General features: G+C 29.7%; 2 protein-coding genes across 8 annotated transcripts in view; one reads left to right on the top strand and one right to left on the bottom strand.

Annotated features, from left to right (window-relative positions):
* The window catches only part of DOCK7 (dedicator of cytokinesis 7), a 444,028-nt gene that overhangs the window by 227,738 nt on the left and 203,288 nt on the right, over window positions 1-13,002 (bottom strand). The gene's annotated exons all lie outside the window — the stretch shown is intronic.
* ANGPTL3 (angiopoietin like 3) lies at window positions 3,235-11,364 on the top strand. Its single transcript, XM_077149452.1, has 7 exons — window positions 3,235-3,823; window positions 4,459-4,569; window positions 6,287-6,401; window positions 7,327-7,440; window positions 7,882-7,977; window positions 10,544-10,810; window positions 11,142-11,364. The coding sequence occupies exons 1-7, from the start codon at window positions 3,329-3,331 to the stop codon at window positions 11,324-11,326; spliced, it is 1,383 nt and encodes a 460-aa protein (XP_077005567.1). The 5' UTR covers window positions 3,235-3,328; the 3' UTR covers window positions 11,327-11,364.

Genomic DNA, 13,002 nt, shown 5'->3' with positions numbered 1-13,002 from the left:
TTAAAAAACAAATGATGATAGTTTAAAGGAAAAAATGAAAAGGAATACTATTTTCAAAAGAGTCAAAATGCCCTGTGTTTTATTTGGAAATCATATCTCCATGAGATTGCACAAACTGGGGGAGGATAAAGGACTTTGCTTTGCTTGGAAGTCAAACAAGACTCTTAAATGTCCCTAAATAATCAGTAGCTAAGAAAGTTTGTGTATTGATTTTAAAAAACTAGCAATCCTTAGATTAGGATTTCATTTTGCTTTTAACTTCAGAGTTAATTTTCTTTGGCTTAAAAATTTTAATGATTATAATGTTGCTATTACATTTGATCAGGGTTTTATGTAAATAACAAGTTCAATCAAAAATTGGATTCTGCCTTTAACAACGTGTATTCAAAAAGGCTCAGACAGAAAGGATTAAAATGTTGACATAAAATTATTTATAAAATTATGAACTTTATTACATTTCCCCATGCTGGAACTTTTATGAAGTTTGTAAGTAGGCAAATAACTTACTTGATTTATTTAATAACATGAAATAAATGAAACTACTACAAGAAAAAAATTATCCAACACGTTTACCCAGAGACAAGATTATATAAACCTTTATCTATCATCATTGCATGTAAGGAAGTGTATGAATTATATAAAAATGTGTTTGTATTCAAATCAACATAGAAGGAAATTCCTTCATACATCTCTCTTTGGTATTATTGCTCCAATTATTTTCATGAACTGGAAGGGACTACTCTTCAAATTTCCATCTCTTAAAAAGGAACCTCCTATATCAAAAGGGGATGAATGCCTGCTATGCAAGCTTTCTGCTTGGAAAACTCCTAGATGTTTATCACTCTCTTATTTATATATAATGGGTTTCCACAAAAAAGCACAGTGTTAAGACAGTATGGAATATAAAGAAAACAGAGATATAGACAGTGTCAATAAACATCTCATAATGTAATAGGGAGAAGGTGGCCCATCTCAATTATCCATCAACTAGCAGGTGGATGAAATATCAGGGTCAATAATTTTAAGCTAGAAAAGCAGACAAGCAGACAACTTAGTTAAGAGAATTTCGAAACACGCCCTTCGTGACCAATGATTACACTTAAAACTTTTCGCTTTAAAGAAGATAAAGTTCAAATTCATTCTCTAATTCAATATACACTTTTATAATATCATTATATGTACCAGTGGAAGAGTAAGATTAAAATGAGGAAGAAACATTTTTTGTTTTACATCTTCATTAGTAGAAGTTTTTGTTTTATTTACTTGTATTCTTTATTTCTGCTGCAAATAGACATACTTCCACGGTTCTGTACTAGACGCTTAGAAAAAGTATACACAGGCTAATCGAAAGATACAAGCCTTTGAACTTACAAAATCCCAAGAAGCCAAAACATTGATATAAAACTCAGAAAACCTATTTTCTAGCAATATTTCCCAATTTACATGATCTTAACATGAGATATGATAAGCTGCACCCATAAAATATAATAATTTGGAAGTAAATGCATTGATAGTTTCTAATTACGAAAATATCTAATATACAATGTTGGTCTAATCCTTAACTATAATCCAGATAACATTCTAAATGATTTGAAAAGATTAATATTTAATCCTTACACAACCCTATAAAGTAGATATTATCTTCACTTGACAGGTAAGAAAACAGATATGCAGAGACGCTGAGTAATCTGATCAAGGGTCAACAGAGCTGAAGAAAAGCAGAGCCAGGAATCCAATTCAGGCAGTCTCACTCCAGGATCATGCTCTTAACCATTATATAATATTACTTCTACTGCAGCTATTATACTAAAAAGCCCTTAATCCTAAATCATTAAAAGAGAGAGCCCTTTATTTTATACCAGGAAGTGGCATTTCCAACAACAGAATATTAGAAATGGTTCATTTTGTAAAATCTTGCTTGATAATTTACAATTTGAACTGAAATTAATTTACATCAAAACGTTTCCCTTTATTAAAAGGTATTTTTTCTGAAATATATCTATTAGGTAAGAGTTGATTATACACACATTATACGCAGCTTAAAAATTAATTTCAGGTGATATAACAACTAATATTTTAAGAATTTCCTATTCATCAGATACTGTTTTAAGTGTTTTACACTTAGTGCATTTCTTTTAATTCTCAAAGTTTCATGAAGTAGGCACTTTTTTTACTTCAATTTTACAGATGAAGAAACTAAGGCATGGGGAGGTTAAATAACTTGTTCAAGGCTGGACAGTGACATTTGACTTTTGAACTCAGGAAGCAATCTGAATTCAGAACCCACATTTTTAACAACTTCACTATATTAACTTGTCAAGATCGGACATTTTTAAAGGAGTTGTTATTTTCTCAAAAAGTTCTTAGATAATCATTTGTTACTTAGTCAAAGCATTGAGTATTTCTTCTTTTAACAAAGGTTGAAAGCAGAGTGGAACATTTATTTTTAGATATACTATTGATGTTTTGGTTTTCAGGCTAAATTTATATCATCAAAATTGTTACCAAGCTTACAAACTTCAAAATAACTTATGACAGATATACCAGTTCCTGACATTGAAAGTATTGAAGATTTAATTCTGGTTTGATATTTGAAAACCACATATCACTGGTCTATCAGTACATATATGGAAAAGAAGCTGGAACATAAATAGAGAACTAAAATACAGTGGAAAAAGGAGTGAAATGCCTTTTAATGCACTTATTATGTACAGGATTATGTACATATAGATAAGTGTTATAATTTGAGGTAAACAGACATACTGATGAATTACAGTAACAAACAAATAGTTATATATTAACTTATACAGAGTACTATCAGAATGCAACTTTGAGAGCTATTAATACCACCTGCTGGAATGCAGAAAAGGCATATTGTCAGATGGGTCACTATTTCCACAAGAACTAGAAATACAATTTGGGAAAGGCATACTTAATTAATTAATTTTATCTCAACTTTAGTGATTAATTTACAACTCAAAAGACTTTGATTTGACTTCACAAATCTCTTTTAAAGCCATGAAAAATAAAAATAGGTAGGTCCCATAACAATGAAAGTACAGTTTGTAATGTAGTAAAATTAAATGCAATAACTCAACTAACCTATTTAGTTGCTAGTTTCTTTAATTTCATTTAGCAATGATCTAACACAATGTGGAAAAAGGTTACACTTGTACAAGTTTACACGGTTTAATTATTAACTAGATTCACTTGCCCACCTTACTTTTTATGTGGTAAATAGCAGTATATATAGAGTTTAGAAATCGAGGTCTGCTTACAGGAAAAAGTTACTTCCAAACTGCTTGAAAATTAAATAATTAGGATAAAAATGCACATGATTCATCTATTTCTTTTTATTGCTCCTCTAGTTCTTTCCTCCAGAATTGGCCAAGACTATTCATCATTTGATTCTGTATCTCCTGAAACAAAATCAAGATTTGCTATGTTAGACGATGTAAAAATTTTAGCCAATGGCCTCCTCCAGTTGGGGCATGGTCTTAAAGACTTTGTCCATAAGACTAAGGGCCAAATTAATGACATATTTCAAAAATTGAACATATTTGATAAGTCTTTTTATGACCTATCACTGCAAACCAATGAGATAAAAAAAGAAGAAAAGGAACTTAGAAAAACTACATCCAAACTACAAATCAAAAATGAAGAAGTGAAGAATATGTCACTTGAACTCAACTCAAAACTTGAAAGCCTCCAGGAAGAAAAATTTCTACTTCAACAAAAAGTGAGATATTTGGAGGAACAATTAACTAATTTAATTCAAAATCAACCTGAAATTCAGGACTACTCAGAGGTAACGTCACTTAAAGTAAGTAGAAACTAAGGAGGGTTCATGGTGTTGTTTTCAAATTGCATCTTTTAAATGATGTTTCTAAGATATGCTATTTGAAATACTGTGTTGCAAAGATACTATCAAAGAAAATAGCTACCAGAAAATAAAATTTCCCACTTGCTATTGCAAGTTGGTTTTTATGTTAACACTAACTTATATATGAAAAAACCTTCACATTTTGTATGAAAATTACAAATCAGTTAAATAATAAAATTTAAGAAGATAAATTATTGCAATATTACCAATTACTGCAGATAAAGTAAAAAGTTAAAGGAATTTAAATGTAAAGCCATGCTCATGTTGAAATCAAATAAAAGTAATAAACAGTAAAGATTTATTCCTATTAAAATACCATATTTTTTTCATTATGTAAAATCATTTAAATTTCAAAAATTCAAATAAAACATAAGAACAAAAGTATGTACTATTTGAAAGAAGTACACAAAGGAAAATGACTGCCAATATTCATTTTTCTAATCCACCAAGATTAAAAACTAGACTGTAATGAGTATAATTGGAAATAAAAATTCTAATTTTACAAAAGTGAAGGAAAGGAAGGAGCAAAGTGGTAAAGGGAAGAAACTTTTAACTGACCTATAATCCATGCCCAGACTTTTGTAGAACAGCAAGACAATAACATCAAAGACCTCCTCCAGACCATGGAAGAACAATACAGACAATTAAACCAACAGCATAATCAAATCAAAGAAATAGAAAATAAGGTAAGTCAATATTTTTACAGGATGTCCAATCTTTTATATAAATTTAGCTTTAATAGGATAGTGAGTAAAATGATAACATCAGCATAATTGTAAGATAGTAGGCTCTGAAGCTAATAAACTATCCAGATTTGAATCTGGCTCTAAAATTTACTGTGTATCCTTGACTAAATTATTAAACTCCCTGTCTTTCATTTTCCTCACACAGTCTATGAAGATAATAACAGAACATATCTTATAGAATTGTGAGGAAAAAATGAATTAATTGATATAAAGTACATCCTCAATACAGCAGTCAGAATAGTCTATTAAAATTTAAATTAGATCATGTTTCTCTTTCTCAAAACCCCACACTGGCATCTCATCTCACTCTTAAGGGCCCATAAAACCTAAAGCAACCTGACTCTTCATTTCCTCACGGTTACTCAAACGCATCTAACATGTTGCCATGTTTTCCCTCTCTCACTGTTTCTGTTTTTTTCCTTAATGCTTACTCCTATTTAACATAATACATAGCTTACTTTGTTTCTGCACTAGAATGCAAACTCCATGAATGCAGAGATTTTTTCCATCACATTTACTGCCATAGCCCCAGAACATAGAACACTGCCTGACACATAAAAGGTGCTCAATAAATACTTGCTGAATTAATAAAGGTAATCTTATATTCAGCACACATACATCAATGAACCTTTGCTATAACTAATATTATAAGAAACTATGCACTCAATAATTAAAGTTCAACACCTAGCAATGCAATTAATCTAAAAGGTAAACTGGTAATTAAGGGAGAGAGTAGTGTAAAGCTATGTCATAATCTAAGCATTCATTTCTAGTAAGATATTTTAAAATTACTTAATGGCATCCTTAAACAGCCATTAAAAGGTTTCAAAAATAATACAAACTCACATAAAAGTTGGTAAACATTTGTTCTCAAGAACTATAAAACAAATGTTATTATGCATTTCCACTAAATCAACATCATTGTTTCTGTAATTTTATGAATCATAATTTTAATAGGTTATACCAATTTCCCTAAAAGAACATTTTTTTGCCACCTACTTTTGATTCCCATAATTTCCTTATTATATACGTTATTTTTCTAAACTTCTTTTTAACTATATCTTTTACAATGATTAAATGAAGCTTTAATAAAAATAAACTGCTATTGCTAAACCAAAAAAAAATATTGGCTATATTGAAAGCAAGAAAATAAAATTGCCTATCATACCTCTGCAGGTATGATGGGTCAAAAATTATCAAGAAAGCAGCCTTATTTAATTTATGTGCTATGTCTCGATGGCAGATCTGAAAATCAGTACGACATACAACTGATAATCATTAAATTTAATATCTGCCTTTTATTGTATAGAATATTAAGTATATTCTATTCATATAAACAGAAGATTGAGATAGTCTAAGCAAAGCAAAGCCTCTGTTCTTTTGGCCAATCTATGTTTTTTGCCTTGCTTTCTCTATCTTTTTTCTTTTTAACTCATTAAATAACATGTCTGATTAAACAGTTTGAGATATCTGTATAATAAAGGATAACACTATCCCTCTTAACTTGAAAAACAATAACAGATTGTGAAGTGAAAGATAATAACACTGTGAACTAAAAGACAAGATACACATAAACTGTTCTTTTGATATTTACTTAGGTTTCCCCTAATTGTACATTCAGTCCATTTTTTGAAAAATATTTCTATTCTTTTATCAGCTGAGAAGGACTGGTATTCAAGAACCCACAGAAAATTTTCTTTATTCCAAACCAAGAGCACCAAGAACTACTCCTTTACTTCGGTTGAATGAAACAAAAAAAGTAGAACATGATGGTAAGATAATTTGGTGGAACTCCTTCTTGAAACTATTAAGTTTTGTTAAATTCACCTCTGTTTTTGAAATTCCCATTAAAATATCCCTATTGTCAGGCCTGTGTTAGACTAACAGTGAGTAAAGACATAACCACCAAATACAATGCTTCAGCCTAAATTTGATCCTGGTTTTTATTAAAAAAAAAAAAAAGATATTTTTAAGACTGTCAGAACTTGGTAACAGATAGTATCAAATTAATTTTCTTAGATGTAATAATGGCACTGTAGTTATGTAGGTGAATAACCTTACGTTGAACAGATATATGTTGAAACATTTAAGGGGTAAAAGTCATGATGTTTGCAAATTACTTTTAAACAGCACAGCAAAATGTGTGTGTGGGTACATGTGTGTGTTTATAAAGCAAATATGACAAAACGTTACCAATTGCTGAATATAAGTATAAAGAACCTAGTGTTTTCTTTAACATTTCTACTCTTCTGTTTTTTTGAAATTTTTCATTAGTAAAAGAAAAAGTTGGAAAGGAAAAATTCTCCACTTCCGACCAAACCTCAACGAAATAGTATACTCTCAAAACACATTTTATTTCTTACGTGATTCATAAACAGAAAAGGTTTTGTTAGTTTTCTCATATATTTATTGACTACTCGCTGATTACCAAGCACTGTATATCTCTTATGTGTTACTTTTGTTACTTTATATTTTTCTTATATCCAGCAAAAAAAAAGTGTTTAGAAGTCTTATTGAGTCACTCTTCTTAAAAAAAATTGTTTTTGCAGAACATGTCACCCGATAAAAACACTTTAGTACAACCATTACTGAAAAAAACTATAGTCACAATTCTATAAAATGTCAAGCAAAATCTCAAACCCAAAAGATATCATTCTTATTACTATATCTTATGTAATAACATTTTGTTAATTATAGGCATTCCTGTTGATTGTACCACCATTTATAACAGAGGTGAACAGAGAAGTGGCATGTATGCCATTAGACCCAACAACTCTCAAGTTTTTAATGTCTACTGTGATGTTAAAGCAGGTAAAATAGCCTAGGGAAAAAATGGATAGCAATTAGTTCAAGTTACTCACTACCTATTAGCAAGACTAATTCTGTATCTTTGTTCTGAATAACTGTAAAGTGAAATATATATAACATGAATACTGTAATATAGTACTTATATTTGTCAAGTCTTATTTCTGTATTTATAATACATTCATTTCCCATTTCTTTCCTATAAAATAATCTGAAGTAACTACTGTCAATAAGTTTACTATTGACAATAAAATTCAATGACTGCATTTTCCTTAACTTTTGGGGACCATAATAAATAATAAAATGTTGTCACCATAACCATAACAACTTGAATGAAGTATTATTTGTAAAGCCACTGATTAAAAACAAACCAAAAAAAAAACAAACAGTGCTTTTTACATTTGCCAACATCTACTAAAACTACACAATTTTGTCTATCATATTCAGGTAGTTCATGGACATTAATTCAACATCGAATAGATGGATCACAAAATTTCAATGAAACTTGGGAGAACTACAAATATGGTTTTGGGAACCTTCATGGTAAGATGAATTCATTTATTAATTCATTCATTTGTCAAGTTAAAAATATTTATTAAGAGCCTATTGGGGTATACAAGAAACATACAAGACATGAAGGAAGCTCAATTGAGCTCTCAGACATAGAGCTGATAGTTTAGGGGGAGTCAAAGAAAACAAGCATTTCCTCAGTCCCCCAGGGAAAGAAAGGATCAGAGGACAGAAAACATCACTAGGTCTTGGGAAATCAGGACTGGGGCCAAGCAGGGCCTAGTTCTCTACCAAGGGAAAGTGCTGATTTTCCTTGTCATACCTCTCTTGCTCCCATGTTGGTCCTCCAGTTTTCAAAAGTCATCCACTTCCTTAACATTTTCACACAGGGGAGAATGTCACTTACCCTGGGTGGTGCCAGGGCTCCTGCAGGTTGGTGAGCAGGGATCTCCCCAGTACCCTTCCATTGGGTTTCCATCTATAATGCCTAGAACTTGAAGATCAGGGGGTTTCGGGGTCTCTTGAGGTCTGAGCCTTGGCTGCACCTATTTGGAGGTGAGCTCAGTCTAGTTCAGAGGTGGCATCTGGTACTCAAGGGATTACAGGGTATCCAGAGACAAATCCAATTCAGAAGATATAATACATACGGCAACATGGATGAAGCTTGAAGACAGCATTTTGAAATGAAATTAATCAGGCACAAAAGGACAGCTATTGTATGATTTAACTTTTATGAAATGCCTAGAATAATCAAATCCATAGAAACATGAAGTTAATTACAAGTTACTGGGGGCCAGGGGGGACGGGAATGGGGTATTGTTGCTTAATGGGTACAGAGTTTCTTTTTGGGATGATGAAAACGTTTTGGTAATGGATGGTGGTGATGGTGGGACCATATTGGGAATGCAATTAATACTACTGAATTGCACACATGAAAGTGATTTAAATGGGAAATTTTGTGTTATATATGTTAACAGAATAAATATTTTTAAAATATGAGGTTGTTTATATAGCAACCAGGTATGTGTATATAAAGTAAGCAGGCGTTTAACTGTTAGTTTTCATCCTAATAAAATAGCTCAAATTTTTTAATACCTAAGGAAAAAAAAGAGCCTATTAGGGAATGGATACTGGGTATGTAGCAAAGATTGAGAAACTGTCCTAAACTTCATAGAATGTATTAATAATTATACATCTGTTAGTAATTGTACTTTATTAAAGCTATCATTATTTAAAATAAATTTATCACGATTATTTATCTATTCTTAATTATACTTATCAGAATTTAATTCGGTGAGTTATAATGATTTTAATGTTAAAAACAACTTTAATTAAGTTCTATGTGTTTTGATGTGATAAATGCTATGTTTGAGCTACAAAGAGAATTATCCCTAAAACTTAGTCATTCTACTTTCTTATTAACATTTTGTATATCAATTATTTGAAGGTTGGGACAGGAACTATCAGCGCAAAATTTTAAAAATGAATTTATTTAAATATTATAAATTATATTATAAAATGTATGGTTTAAAATAAACTAGTTAATGTAAATTTTTCTATTTTGATCACAAAATAAATAAGATAAAAACAAAATGAGCAAATTAAAATATTAACAGAAAAGCATGTTATAAAAGTCTATGAATGATAAACAAGCACTCATTAAATGGAAACATTCATTTTTATATCAAATTATCAAAATCTCAGTACTTTTCAAACATTTAAAACAGTTTATATTTAAACCCTACCTAAAAGGTATATTTACTAATATATTTTAGAGCTTCAAATCTTCCTCAAAGAGTGAATGTAACCCATAAATTTAAAAGGCTAACAGTAATATCCAAAGTATTCACTCATTTCAAATAAGAAAGCAAGTCCTTTGTAGCTGCGTTTACCAGCAATCCTTAAAATGAAGTCTCTCACTAATTCAGGAGTAATAAGGAAAAACTCGGTTTTCAAAATTAATTACTTTATTTAAAAGGATTATGATATCTATAAAAGAGATCTTGAGATCTCCTATTTGTTATTTAATTTTTAATTCCAAATCATTAGAAAATTAGAAAAGTAAAGAACATGCTTTATAATTTAAAATGTTTTAAAAATGCATTCCCTCTTTTTCCTACAAAGAAAACATATACATCAAGCAAATATCAAAAACCAAACCCATTTTTTGAGAAAAATGACATTACCCTTATCCAAGTCCCCGGGAATATTTAACAAATCTCTTGGTAGTACATGAGTATTAATAAATAGGAGACAGTAAAGTCAGTACATACAAGGACTTTTAAGTGAGTCCTAGTCTACCAATAAACAGACCTGAAATTATTTATAATAGCCTCATATGTTTCACATATGAAATATGACTAAAATCCTTTTTAGAAAGGATTATCAGACTTTAAGCAGGCTTATTAACATCCTACAGTTTTCATTCTGCATCTCTATATAATCTATCAAATTGTTTAAAAAAGAGATTGTAAAATTATCAAGGGATTCAAGACTTAAACAATTCATCTACTATACCAATAAAAAAAAAACTTAAAAAAACTGTCATTACCCAATCTGTAGTTAACAACCCACATATTTCTGACACTTCTCTTTCCAGGAGAATTTTGGTTGGGCCTAGAAAAGATATACTCCATAGTAAAGCAATCGAATTACATTTTACGAATTGAGCTAGAAGACTGGAAAGACAACAAGCATTATATTGAATATTCTTTTCATTTGGGAAATCATCAAACTGACTATACACTACACCTAGTTGAGATTACTGGCAATGTCCCCAGTGCATTCCCAGAACACAAAGAATTGGCGTTTTCTACATGGGATCACAAAGCAAAAAGACATCTCAACTGTCCAGAAAATTACTCAGGTATCCTTTTTCTAATATCAATATATTATTTTCAATCTGAATCACATTTAGAAATGTTTCTAAAGGCAAAAATCTTTTAACTATAGTACGAACAGTGTTAATTTGATTCTATTTCAACTGGGTATTTTATCTCTAGTCCTCCTCAGAAAATGTATTTTTGATATACATGAAATTTTTACAGATTATTTAAAATTTTGCATTAGTACATCTAAAACTGTCATATACATGAGAAATGAAGATATACTCATGGGGAATATAGTAACAGTAATTATACTACTATGCTGCTACTACTATGCTTTTGTATCCTAAACTGCATATCTGTCTTCTGTAGGAGGTTGGTGGTGGCATGATGTATGTGAGGAAAATCACCTAAATGGTAAATATAACAAACCAAGATCAAAAACTAAGCCAGAAAGGAGAAGAGGAATATGTTGGAAGTCTCAGAATGGAAAGATCTACTCTATCAAATCAACTAAAATGTTGATACATCCAACAGATCTGGAAAGCGTTAAATGAAATGAGGCAAATTAAAAAGTCAATAAATTAAACATTAAGTTCAGTCTAATTATTGTGGTTTAACAATCTGGTATTAAATTTAAAAAGAAGACTTGAAAATAGATTTTTTATTTTAAAATCACTGTCAATTTGAGGTTAAACCTATTATCACATTATCTCAAAGAATACGATTTACCTTCCTCAACCAAAATTTCTATACCATGTTTTCAAATGTTTTATGATATGGGAATCAATTTTAGATAGTCAAAATCTAAATGATAACCAATGGATAAACTTTTAAATAACATTTTAAAATAAAAACTTAAATGAAGAAAGACTTATTTAAAGAACCACCTGTGGGCTAATTTCACAATTTCCTCAGTTTAAAATAACTAGCTTTCTTGTTAAAATTTTAAACTTGAATAAATATAAAGGATTGATAACTGCAAAGTCGTTAAATTCTGTAATATTATTAATTTTAAAACTAGAATTCAATCACTTCAGGAGTACATATGAAAATATGTAATAATAAATTTTAAAACAGAAGCTTCCTTTTACTATAAAATAATTTGAATAAAATGTTTGATATACTTTATGATGCCAAATGAAGCAGGATAAAATACTATATTGAAACAGGTTCAATGTTCTTCTCAAATGCAGTAGATCATGATTACTAAGTCATATTGACTTTAATACCAGGTATCACTGTATCTTAACATAGTTAACTTATCTATAGTATATGCATTTTATATGTTTTAACATTTAATACTGTAAAAACAAATAAATGTAAAGTGATCTCAGACTTTGTATTTACGGTAGCAAATTAAAGTTTAATAATAATTATTCTCCCTGGAGACAGCGTGAGTTTAATACTTTTTTTTACAGGTTTTCAAGTAGATAGATATGTATGTGTAATATTTTTAAATTCAATAACTAAATACTAAGTCCTCTATATTATAGAAATTTAAATTCTTATATTTTATAAACGTCACAATAAAACAATTATTTCCAATTTAAATATATTTCCAAGGATTATAAATAAATTTCCAAGGATTATAAGATGCAAAATTTTTAACCATAGTATCACTTGTCAGTATTTATTTCTAAGTCATTGTTTAAAGAAGCTACCTCTAAGAAATGATATAGTACATCAAATCAAATAATGATTTTCATTAGTCAAATACTCAGCATTATGTATGTCAAATATATGTCATTATAAAAGATACATGTATGATCTATACAGATCCTATATAAGTAATATTTTGTTCCAGAAAATACAAAAGAACAAGAATAGGATATAGTTTTCAGAGTCACAGCCTTAGTTGTCTAGTTTATATTGACTTTTTAGAGACAGAATGACAACCTGACTTTTTTTCCCTAAAAAGTTGGAAGCTCTCAAATGTAAAATAATTCATTATTTAATAAACTAATTGCTTCCTCTTTTAGTTTTCCATTTTTTCCAATTTCACACAGAATGTTTTATTTTTTCCTAAAAGGAGTACCAAGTTAATTTTTTTCCCATGTAAAGCTGAGGTTGAGAAGATAATTCTGGTATAGAATGAAAAAGAACTTTTTTTATAGTTCACAAAACTGTTCCTTTTATTCTCACTACTTTACAAAAAGTTTCCTAATTTCACCACTAACTAAAATTATCAAATCTAATGGTCTTTTCTCAGTCCATATTCTCACTGATCTCT

The sequence above is a fragment of the Tamandua tetradactyla genome, chromosome 2 (assembly GCF_023851605.1).
Source record: "Tamandua tetradactyla isolate mTamTet1 chromosome 2, mTamTet1.pri, whole genome shotgun sequence".
NCBI lineage: Eukaryota > Metazoa > Chordata > Mammalia > Pilosa > Myrmecophagidae > Tamandua > Tamandua tetradactyla.
This window is presented reverse-complemented; position numbering and strand designations above follow the sequence as displayed.

Coding starts and splice junctions, on each gene's coding strand:
- ANGPTL3 (XM_077149452.1), top strand. CDS start 3,329: ATGCACATGATTCATCTATTTCTTTTTATTGCTCCTCTAGTTCTTTCC. Junction 3,824..4,458: donor CAGAGGTAACGTCACTTAAA/GTAAGTAGAAAC, acceptor ATCCATGCCCAG/ACTTTTGTAGAACAGCAAGA. Junction 4,570..6,286: donor TCAAAGAAATAGAAAATAAG/GTAAGTCAATAT, acceptor TTCTTTTATCAG/CTGAGAAGGACTGGTATTCA.